Below are 12,713 nucleotides of genomic sequence, written 5' to 3'. Positions count from 1 at the left end.
CTATGTCGCTCCCATACAAGTCAGGTGGTCTAAATGTTAGATCACTCAAACATTTTGCCGAATCTCTAAGAGTAAAATTACGAAATTACCTTAAATCAAACGGCCACGAGGAGTTAAAATGTTTGTGGAGTGAGTCATACAATAAGTATATTAAAATTGACAACATGCTTCCCGACTCAAATGACACAAAATCGACACTCAGCGCTCTAAAGAATCGGCAAGTAAATGAAGAACTGGAACATTTGCTGTCACTCCGCTGCCAAGGGACCATTTTTAAGTCGATTAAAGACAACATTCCCGCGGTAAGAATTGCTCACTGGTCGAGGTTCACCGCCAAACTTCCTGAAGTACTGTTCAAATTTGTTAGGAAAGGCCTTATTCAACAGCTTCCAACGAATGCTAATCTATTTAGATGGGGAAAATCGTCTTCTGCCATTTGTACACTTTGCAATGCTCGGCAAACCAACAAACATGTCCTATCCAACTGCAGCTCGGTGGCAGCATTAAAAAGATACACAACACGCCATAACAACATTTTAAATATAATAATAGAAAAATTGAAATCATGCGCAGGACCAGAGGTTACGATGTATGCAGACGTCGTTTATGATGGGATCCGCCCACTGTCGTGTCTCTTCAAATCACTTCGTCCCGACATCGCACTACCCCGTGACAACACAATTGAAATATTGGAGCTCACCGTCTGCCATGAGTCTAATTTTTTCAATTCAAAACAATATAAAATAGACAAATATTCTAATAACCTCCATAACAATTTACTTGACAATTTAAAACATTTAAAAATAATAATCAACACGTTCGAAATTTCGCCGCTAGGTTTTTTCAATTGTTTCGATTTGTCGCTGGTCGACATTATTTGGTCTGATCAATTTTATAATAGCCTTATTAACTCTGCGATATCCTCATCATACGCTGTTTATTGTGATAGAAATTTGACGGAATGAATCAATGTAAAACTAATCTGTTCTCGTTGTACTCATTTCGTGTTTCTTTCACTGAATGACGAGCTACGTAGAATACGCTTTTATAATTTTTTTTTTGTTTTTCTTTACCTAAATCATTTTTGATTTATTATTATTATTATTTATTTATTTATTTATCTTATAATTATCTTACGTTATACAATATTTAATTTTAACATTTTATTGACATATTTTATTTTGACTATTTTTGATTTTACTGGTTTTCTCTGAATAATAAAAGAGTTTACATTATTATTAATGCTGCTCGAACAATACGAGGGTTGAACGTTTACGTTTAGCTCAATATTTTTAAGCATAATTTTGATTTTATGTCGTTCAAATTAGTTTTAAAATAGATTCTGTTGTCTTGAAAAATTTAGAGGATTATGGCGATACTTTAAAAATTAAATTTCATTAACCTTAAATATTTTATTTTAATTAAATCAATTTATACTGTAATTTACTCCTGGAGGTGTACTAAAAATACTGCTAATTCAAACAACAACGTTGTTCGTTCAAATGTAAAATCAAACATAAACATTTTATCTGATATTTATAATGGCAAGTCTGTGGATAATTATTCAATAAATTTAGAAAATAATATTATAACGTGTTGTTGCGGAAAAGGATGCAAAGCCAGGAAAGGGTTAATTATGCACCAGCGCTCATGCAAAATGCATAAAGAAATTCAACTAACGGATAACTCAACAAACGAAATTGACGATACAGCATCATCTCCCCGGAACAACAAACGTTTCCCAAATCAAGTCGCACAACACCAATTTCTCCATCAACGCCGGCCAGTGACACAATCGAATCCACTCTGCCGGGCACCAAACTACCCAAGACGTCGACCCAATGGTCCGAAGCCAACGTTTACTTTCAACTACAACCACAATCACTTCCAAGCTATGATAATATCGACAACTTCACGTCCGCCTACCAACAAATGATTTACAACTATTTCGCCACAAACTATGGCACTCTTAAACAACAAACAGTCAATAATACCAGCTCCAACAAATCAATCTAAAATCTAAAAAAAAAACTAAAACAGCTAAAGCTACTAGGCCACAACAATCAGCGCTTCGATGACCAAATCATCACAACAAGCAAAGCGCTCAGAGCTCAAATAAAGTCAAAAAAATTAACAAAATGCGAGCAATCAGTCGACGTCACGTCTCAGCTAAAACAGTGCTTTTGGGGGACATGCAAGAAAATATTCGACCAAACAGAAAATTTGAAGCCACTGTTTGGTGTCACCGAATGCCATCAATTTTTCATTCAACTCTCAACAATCCTCATCAAACAAAATACCAAATACCTAGCTGGGCTCCAAAACTACAAAACTCTGCAACACAAGCCCTTCTACATACCACGAAATTTCAACAATAATCCATAAATATAAATCAAAATCATCACCATGCCCTTTTGATCAGATTTCGATAATTCCATTTAAAAAATGCCCAATACTACAAACAATTCTCCACAAACTGTTGGTTCAATGCTGGGTATCTTGCAATATCCCCACTTGCTGGAAAAAGGGTTTCACAGTTCTCATCCACAAAAAAGGTGACGCCAACGACCCTTCAAACTTCAGGCCCATAACATTGCAACCAACTTTATACAAAATATTCTCATCATTCATCAACAATAAAATATATAATTTTTTAGAAAAAAAATAGTCTGATCAACACAAATATTCAAAAAGGATTCTACCCAAAAATTGATGGTCTGCCAGGAAACATCAAAGAACTATAATTGTTTTCCTACTCGACCTTCGAAACGCGTTTGGAGAGGTCAACCACAATCTCATCTCACCAACTCTGAACTTCCATCATATTCCATCTCATATAAGCAACTTAATTAAATGCATTTACACAAACTACACAATAACAGTATCCGGATGCGACCAGCTAACACCGCACATTCCAGTCAAGCGAGGAGTGCTTCAAGGTGATCCCATGTCTCCACTGCTCTTCAACCTCTGCTTTAACCCCCTAATGAAACTAGTTGAAAAAACCGAATATCAACAATGCAGCTACATATGGGGTCCCACGGCTAAATTAAAGACAAGAGCGTGGTTACAATTCGCAGAGGACACGGCGATCATTGCTAACTGCGCTCAAAAACTGGAAGCGCTCAAAAGTTAATCGACTTAAACAATGCATGGTGCAAAGCTACTGGAATAACAATGAGGATAGACAAATGTTCCTCATTCGGCATGAGAAAAAGAAAAGGTGCTTATGAACAGTTTCATCCAATGCTGTCCATCGACAACAAACATATTCCTCATGTAGATATTGGAGGCCACTTCGTATATTTAGGTAAATTATACGATTTCGAAGGAAATAATACAAAGGCCAACAATCTAATGGTCAATAAACTCAAAAAAATATTAACAACTGTCAGTGAACTGAACACAACAGCTCAACTCAAACTACAAATCATCAGATTTTACTTGCCGTCACAATTTGTGTTTGAGTTTCGAATGTACGATACATCGCTGACTTGGATTGGTGAAAACTTAGATACCTTGGTCACCGAATCGGCAAGAACATGGCTATCATTGCCTATCAGCAGCTGTCTGTTGGAAACTATGTCGTTCCCATATAAGTCAGGTGGTCTAAATGTTAGATCACTCAAACATTTTGCCGAATCTGTAAGAGTAAAATTACGAAATTACCTTAAATCAAACAACCACGAGGAGTTAAAATATTTGTGGAGTGGGTCATACAATAAGTATATTAAAATTGACAACATGCTTCCCGACTCAAATGACACAAAATCGACACTCAGCGCTCTAAAGAACCGGCAAGTAAATGAAGAACTGGAACATTTGCTGTCACTCCGCTGCCAAGAGACCATTTTTAGTCGATTAAAGACAACATTCCCGCGGTTAGTATTGCTCACTGGTCGAGGTTTACCGCCAAACTTCCTGAAGTACTGTTCAAATTTGTTAGGAAAAAAAGCCTTATTCAACAGCTTCTAACGAATGCTAATCTATTTAGATGGGGAAAATCGTCTTCTGCCCTTTGTACACTTTGCAATGATCGGCAAACCAACAAACATGTCCTATCCAACTGCAGCTCAGTGGCAGCATTAAAAAGATACACAACACGCCATAACAACATTTTAAATATAATAATAGAAAAATTGAAATCATGCGCAGGACCAGAGGTTACGATGTATGCAGACGTCGTTTATGATGGGATCCGCCCACTGTCGTGTCTCTTCAAATCACTTCGTCCCGACATCGCACTACCCCGTGACAACACAATTGAAATATTGGAGCTCACCGTCTGCCATGAGTCTAATTTTTTCAATTCAAAACAATATAAAATAGACAAATATTCTAATAACCTCCATAACAATTTACTTGACAATTTAAAACATTTAAAAATAATAATCAACACGTTCGAAATTTCGCCGCTAGGTTTTTTCAATGTTTCGATTTGTCGCTAGTTGACATTATTTGGTCTGATCAATTTTATAATAGCCTTATTAACTCTGCGATATCCTCATCATACGCTGTTTATTGTGATAGAAATTTGACGGAATGAATCAAGTAAAACTAATCTGTTCTCGTTGTACTCATTTCGTGTTTCTTTCACTGAATGACAAGCTACGTAGAATACGCTTTTATAATTTTTTTTACCTAAATCATTTTTGATTATCGTCGATTATTTTATTCAAACTTTATTTCATTTCATTTTATCTATCTTAATGTAATTTTTTCTTTGTGGGGAAAATAATAGATGTTAACATTATTATTATTAGAGAATTTATATAGCACCCTATAATGCAACTCAAAGGCACTGCTTTCGTCTGGTGGAATCATCGATTTTGAATTGACTGAAGACGACTAATCAATTGATTTGAAACTCCGTAAAAAATGCTCTTGCAGTAATCCAATTTTGAGTGAATGAATGCGTGAACCAAACATTTCAAAGTGACTGATTTTTTATTTACCTGAGTTTGCAAAGTTGATAGCAACAATCTTTAATCAATGACTTTGTATGTTGATCTATTCACATTGCAGTATCAAATACAACGCCCAGATTTTTAACAGAAGTGCAGAACTCAACATTAGAACCACCGATGTTGACGGAATTAATATTAATCTTTTTTAATTGCTGCCAAGTACCGACAGGCAGAATTTATGTTTTGTTTTTGTTTAGTTTTTGTTTATTATTTATTATCTATTTACTTAATCCATTAAAACAACAAAAAAATCTATCAACCACCGCCTCAAAACCCAGGTCTGTGTTACCACAACCAATTATTTGCAAATCATCCGCAAAGGCAATGATATCTGAAACCATTTTTTTCAATAATAGGATAATGTACAAAATAAACAAAAGAGACCCTAAAACCGAACCTTGGGGCACACCGGAAATAACAACTTTGACGTTGGACAAAAAATTATTGAAACGAACCTGTTGCGTCCTACCAATCAAATAGGAATCGAACCATGAAGCAATCGCACCGGCAATTCCAAAACGAAGTTTGAGTTTATGAACAAGGAGTGATTGTTCGACCCAGTCTAACGCAGCGCTCATATCTAATAAATCTAAAAGTGAAACATTTTGTAAATCCATAGATGCAAACAATTCAGAAGAAATTTCGATCAGAGCAGTTTCAGTAGAGTTATACTGCCTGTAACCAGACTGATGGATTGGAATTAAACCATGCACATTCAATTTAATTAAAAAGTGTTTTAGAACTAACGACTTTTGATAAAAACAAGAGGTTGGAAATCGGGCGATATCATCCTTATCAAGAGATGGTTTTTTTAATAAGGTAGTCACGGCGGCATGTTTTAACGCCTTAGGAAAATAACCAGTGTCAAAACACAAATTGATAAAAAATGTGAGAACCGGTATGAACAAATCTATATATTGTTTGAAAATATGCACAGGAATAATGTCATAGAAAAATGTCTTTGATGGTGAACCGAGCACAACTTTCTTAATTTCATCACCAGAACATGGAATAAAAAAACTGAACGAGTCAGACAACCCTAAATCACTAGGAGCACTGGGAGGCTCAAGCAAGGAATTTGTATGTTCTCTAACTTTTTTAATCTTATCACTAAAAAATGTGGCAAATTTTGTTGGGGTAAACTTTATATTAGATTCGTCAACTGAATGACTGGTGGATGATTTACCTAATAATTTATTAATAGTTGCCCACAATTTTTTAGGACTAGATTTATGAACAAGGATCAAGTTTTTGAAATACAAATTTTTGATTCAGTGTAAACAGAATTTTTTGAAAACAGAGCCTTTTTTCAGGCAATTTTATTAACATCTTTAGGGTTTTTTCGATATGCTTTTTCCAATTTACGGCAAGCTCTTTTCATACGTCTGCATTGATCATTAAACCAGGGAGCAATGTTGGTATCATTGGACTTAACGTAATGCAGTGGGGCAATTGCATTAACAATTGATTGCATCTCTTTGACAAACAAATTGTAAATAACATCAGGATCTTTTAAATCAAACGGACCACTAATAAACGATTGAGAAACAAGATTTTCAAACAATGTACTGTTGATACGATCCCATAACCGAACTAATTTTTTAATATAGTAGGCTTCCTATAAACAAACGGAAAAATAATCTTGATGAAGCTATGGTCTGAATGAACACCACATGGAAATATCGTGCAATCCGTAGGTGGAAAATCAACCGATGAAACGACGAGATTGAGTGTTCCACCCAAAATATGGGCAGGTCCATCAACTCGACAACAAACTTGGAACGACTTAAAAATATCCAACAGTTTTATGGCATTTAATTCATTACATCTTTCAATGTGAGCATTAAAATCACCAGCAACAACCAAAAAGTCAGATGAAACAGAAATGTTTTCTAAAACCAATGTCAATCCATCAAAAAACAATGCAGAGGCATATTTAACATGATTAATTTGTCAGATCATATGTTTATTTTATTATAGTTGTCTATTGTTTAAGAAAATATAATTAAATCTGTTGATTATTTCATGAGTTGTCATCGGAAATTAGCAAAATCGCAGTTCAATCGAATGACGGGGAGTTTTCGAAAAATCGATTACAAGATTCTTTGGCAAACAAACCAACAATCAAACATAAGAAATTGATATAAGCGAGATAATAATACAAATAATAATAACAATGATCTTATTTCATTATTTTTGAATCTTAATTATAACTATAAACAATATCTCACGCTTATTTCTAATGGTGAATAGAATAATTTTGCTTAAAAATATCACTATCCTGCTTGAAGAACCGCTAATCTGCTGCTTGTTTCGGTGCATGGAGATTTCACGAGACTATCTTGTTCATACAATTGCTCAACATCATTTCAATAAGCTCCTTATTTTCGTCGAGTGAGTGCAAAAAATTTCACTCAAAGAATTATTTTCTTCGTTAATTTTTGTTCAATATTTTTATATTTACTTTCGTGCATCCATCCGCTTTGTCTACATTGGCCTAGCCGGGAGGGGGGGGGGGTTCAAAGCCCCGCCTCTCCAAAATAAATAAAATATTTCATAATTTGATCTGTTTTGTTTGCATATAGCCATTGTAAAAAAAATAATTTGAATTTTTGTTGATATTTCTAAAAATTAAACATTTTTTTTATTGTACTTTTAGCAACATATTGGCAGCGTTAAAATTTGGTTAAAATACTTTGAATGTAAGGCATATTTATGATTGTAATTAATGAGCTTCAACGTCGTTAATGTTCATGAGAGTGATGGTTACAGTAACAACTGGCGCACTCACAGCCGAAGTTTACCATTATAATAAAATAAATAATATTTAGTAATTGTAATCGTTATGCATGAAAAACTCATGACAGTGTATTTTCAAATGCATGAATATGTCTTTATGTGTACACTGTACAGACAATTCTATTGTACGACATGAGTATGTGCGTTATGGAGTAAATATGCTAATTCAGGGCGGGAGAGATAAAGTTTCATTTTATTTTTGCAGTAGAAGCTGGTTCAATTTTTTAAGAAATCATAAGATTTTTAGTTTGATAATTTAATCTCGAAAGTATTTCAAAAATTGTTGAAAACGTCTGGAAGAGCAAATTTGTGGCACGTCACACATTTTTTTGCACCAATTCAATTATGTTTAATTTCATTTAATTATCTTTTGTTTATTTGTATGTTATTTATTTTTATTTGTTTTATATATATATATATATATATATATATAATAAAATAGTGTAAAGACTTGAAATAGTCTTCAGGCATACGAGAAGTATGGAAAGCTAGTTTTGCCTCCAAAAAATTATCTTCTAAATCCGCTTTAGTATGCCCAAGATTTGTGTGATAAAAGTTTGTAACCATATATATATATATATATATATATATATATATATATATATATATATATACATTCTACTTCAAATTTTGGCAACTTTACCGGTGTCAAATTGCCACAAAAAAAGCTATAGCCTACAAAGCTTTAAATATTTTTAAACAATCAAAATAAGAGATAAAATAAAAATCCAAAAAACGAACCGAAATTGGCTAGTTTTGTTAAACGTTCACCATAATTTAAATGCCAGACATATTCAGTTTGAAAAAATTTTTTGTATAAATTAAGTTGTCTGTTATCTATAATTTAATTGTTATAATAAAAATAATAGTTTTTAGTTTATTTACATTTATATTTTGATAGTATTTTTCCTATTTTATTTTTTGTTGCTCTATTTATTCATTTGTCATAGTTCGAACTCTGTAAAGAAAAACTGTATTTTAACTCCCTCCCCCGAAACAAAACCCTGGTTGCGCCGCTTATGTCCATTGTCCATGATTATTATTTGTATACATTTTTCAAATGTTAAACCGCGACGAACATTTGTTGGTTTATTTTCCAAACTTTGAGTTTCGAAGTATTAATATAATGAAATATTTTAATTATCTATAGTCATTTATAAGAGGCAGTAAAGTTATTTTTCAGTATTTTAGACGATATTTGTTGATATAACATTAGTAGATAACATGAAAACAAGTAATATAAAATTCATTACTCTATCAATTTAATGGTGAACAAACATCAATCATAATTTCAATTCTTTCAAAATATCTTCTGCATTAAATTAATTTATTTTATTTTTAAACTAAATTATGCATCAGTTTTTTTATGAAGTTTGCCATCGACAAAATTTTATTTTCAGTATAAGATGAACGAAGTTTTAACGTTTCGTATGAAAATTTGAAACGATTGTGAAAGCGGCTATAACTTTCACCCCCAAACGTTATTTGAAACATTTATTTACTAATTGCTTTCATCCATCGTCATCTTTCTCACTGATGTTTTTAAACTGCAGAAATGGCAGAAAATGTAGAATAGCATAAAAGGGCATCAGAAAATGTAGAACGAATTGGAAGTAATTGATGCGGAACGAGATTAAATTGCATGGCATACATGAGTTGACTTCCCGGGGGAGAACTTAACAAACATTTCCTCGATGAAACCTTTAAATGCAGTCGGTTAAAAACAACAGAAGCAATTTATGTTGGATGCTTTTTTGCATGAAAGCGTAGGCTATGCTAGAATGCATAATGCAATAATGAACATCAAATATGCAACATTTATGACCGATAAAGTCATGCAGTAAGGGCATTTTATCGGAAATTTCAAAAATCTGCCAACTAAATGGTTACATGATAATTTTTCACCAATATGTTTGTAATGGTGTGTAGTAACGTGTTAAAATGTTGAAACTCAATTCCTGTGGGAAATACCATAAAAAAAATTATTGAAGTTAGGCTATGGATGGACAATTTTCAAAAAAACAAAATTTTAAAAATGTTTTCCTTTAAAAATTGCTAAATTACAATCACAGTTATTGTTATTCACAATGTCAAATGCCTCAAATTTCATTGTTTATGTCTTCGTCAAACTTATCATCATAAATGCAAAACTTGCATGTAATTTCTTGCAAATTCTAGACTGAGGCACATGTGACCCCATTCTTCTTAAAGCCGCAGGGTCTGTTGTTGCAATCTCATTTACAATTACATCTTGTTAGCTTCAGTAGTTCCTTCGAAGTCATAGGGTTTAGTGTAGGAACTGGCTCATACCCATATTCACGTTATGCCCATTCATAGTCGATTGGTTTCAGAGACATGATTTGTAAAAGGGTCCCGTCCCTGGTCTGCAGGTAGGCACGCAGTGAATGTTGTGCAGCTGCACCCTCTGTTGGAGGTAGAGTTTCTGGTTTGATCACATCTGCTGGTGCTTTTCTTGAAAACATGTTGTAGAAAATTTCTTCCAATGTTTTCTCGTCTTCATGTTCAAGATTAGTGCGATGCCCTCGCAAAATGTCAGTGCAATCGTAGAAGCAAAGAACGTCTGTCCTTTTCTTCTGTTTTGTGAAGTACAACAACGTGTCATGATATTTTTCTTTGTGTTTTATTTTTAGCCAATACTTTAAATAAGTGAAGATTTATCTGGTGACTGATCAGACTTCTGCTGTTTAGTGTGGACTTGGTCAAGTTTAGTTATTCCATGCTCTATTTCTGATTCAAATCATTGACAAAAACAGTTACTTGTTTTCATCAATTTTCCTTTGCCTCTTTCCTTCTTCATCATTTTTTAAGTAATATCCACCTCTCTCAAAAAATAGTTTACATCGCGAATGATACAATGTTTCTTCTGCTACCAAGTAGCTTATCCCCTCTTCTTTGCTGCCCTTGGCAAGATTGCTTTTAGCTCACTTCAGACAAATTGTCTGTCACTCTGTATTTCTTTCTAGTTTCAGCCGGGTTATTTTTGTAAAGTTGAGCGGGTTAGTTGCTAAGAATGCATAAATCTTATGCATAAATATGGAAGGCGACTTGATGACGAATTTGTGGAACTACATCCAGCAGACGCACTGAACTCGGAGGAAGTGCGCTTTTGTTGATCTTTGATAAATCTTTCTGTGCCTGCAAATCTTGAGACGATTTTTTAGTGATCTCAACAAAATTGTTGTATAGGTCATTTCTACATGTTTTTAGTTTTCTGAGCTTCCTGTACACGTCCCAAAATGTTATAGTCATTGACCACTTTTCCATGCTTTAATAATGTAAAAAAGCCTTTCGAAGTTTCTTGTATGAACCACTGAGCCGGTGTGTTCGGGTCGCCACAGATAAAACAGATAAAAAAACGCCACAGAACCAACGTTATCATCCATCTTAAACCACACAACAAGCAATCCTAAAATTAAAACATGACAGTAAAATGTGATTTTTCATTAATCAAGTGCATATGGTGAAATATAAATGCAAAGCACGTGTTAGGAATGATTAAAAATTATTTGTTTAACTCAAAATATTTGTAATAAAATTTTCAAAAATTGTTATTCGATATCTTAATTTAAACAACGTTTTTTAGGCATTTCCCACTCTAATTGAGTTTCAATATTTTAACCCATGTTAGTAGACACCTTTACAAACATAATGGTAAAAAAATTGTTTGGTAACAATTTAGTTGGAAAATCTTCCATTACTAATGCAATGTTAGTTGGTTTGATGTTGCGTCAGTTGATGGGATGTGGTGGGGTGTGCCGGCGGAGTAGAACGTGCTTTTTGTTGTAAAACAACTGCCTGATTTTTTTTGTGTAAAAATTTCTGATACCATGTGATAGGATTTTAAATGATAAGTGATGTTGATGTGTATAACGTTGTGTTTGTTTCCTAGTGATGTTATGTGAAATGTTTTGTGTTATGTTATGTTTTGCATGATGAGGACGGCGTTGTATATAAATGTTTTTGGTAAATAAGTGGATTCCATTTACACAAAAGCTCGAGACGTGAAATAATTTCATGTAATGAGGACTGACCATTATGTACAACGTAATAGTAAGTACCTGGTTGGACGCAGTTTGCTAGAAGATTAGCGTCAATTTTGAGGTACAGTGATGTAATGCGATCGAATGTTGCTGTGATAAGATGTTTGATGTTATGTTGTTTGATGTGAAGTTGATGTGATGAGATGTTTGATGTGATGTTGTTTGATGTGAAGTTGATGTGATGAGATGTTTGATGTGATGTGGTTTGATGTGAAGTTGATGTGATGAGATGTTTGATGTGATGTTGTTTGATGTGAAGTTGATGTGATGAGATGTTTGATGTGATGTTGTTTGATGTGAAGTTGATGTGATAAGATGTTTGATGTTATGTTGTTTGATGTGAAGTTGATGTGATGAGATGTTTGATGTGATGTTGTTTGATGTGAAGTTGATGTGATGAGATGTTTGATGTGATGTTGTTTGATGCAAAGTTGCTGTGATGTTGCAAAGTGACAATGCGATGGGGATGGAACAAAGAGATATAAAATGATGGAATGTGACGTCACAAAGCTTCATGTGATACGATGTGATGCAACTGACGGAATTTGATGTATTTACGTTTCAAAAATGACGTTTAATAATTTTTTTAAAATTTATAAATAACATTTTTATTGCAACTTTCAAAAATCTTTAAATATAAAGATAAATATAAAGATATATATAAATATATATATATAAATATATATATATATATATATATATATATATATATATATATATATATATATATATATATATATATATATATATATATATATATATATATATATATATATATATATATATATATATATATATATATATATATATATATATATATATATATATATATATATATATATATATATATATATATATATATATATATATATATATATATTTATAT

General features: G+C 32.9%; 2 protein-coding genes across 2 annotated transcripts in view; both read right to left on the bottom strand.

The window, feature by feature from the left end:
- Positions 1 to 10,087: 10,087 nt before the first annotated feature.
- HELRODRAFT_160200 (hypothetical protein) lies at positions 10,088 to 11,051 on the bottom strand (the record flags this gene model as incomplete). Its single annotated transcript, XM_009017190.1, has 2 exons — positions 10,088 to 10,360; positions 10,833 to 11,051. 2 exons carry the CDS (start codon positions 11,049 to 11,051, stop codon positions 10,088 to 10,090), a joined length of 492 nt encoding a protein of 163 aa, XP_009015438.1.
- A 433-nt stretch (positions 11,052 to 11,484) lies between these two features.
- The window catches only part of HELRODRAFT_160199 (hypothetical protein), a gene marked incomplete at both ends in the record, with an annotated part of 2,935 nt that continues 1,706 nt past the window's right edge, over positions 11,485 to 12,713 (bottom strand). Inside the window, 2 exons of the mRNA XM_009017189.1 lie at positions 11,485 to 11,672; positions 11,846 to 11,917. Coding sequence (XP_009015437.1) covers positions 11,485 to 11,672; positions 11,846 to 11,917 — 260 coding nt within the window. The remainder of the gene's footprint in view (positions 11,673 to 11,845; positions 11,918 to 12,713) is intronic.

This window comes from Helobdella robusta (genome assembly GCF_000326865.2).
Source record: "Helobdella robusta unplaced genomic scaffold HELROscaffold_2, whole genome shotgun sequence".
NCBI lineage: Eukaryota > Metazoa > Annelida > Clitellata > Rhynchobdellida > Glossiphoniidae > Helobdella > Helobdella robusta.
Note: the sequence above shows the minus strand (reverse complement) of the source record. Positions and strands in the feature narration are given on the sequence as shown.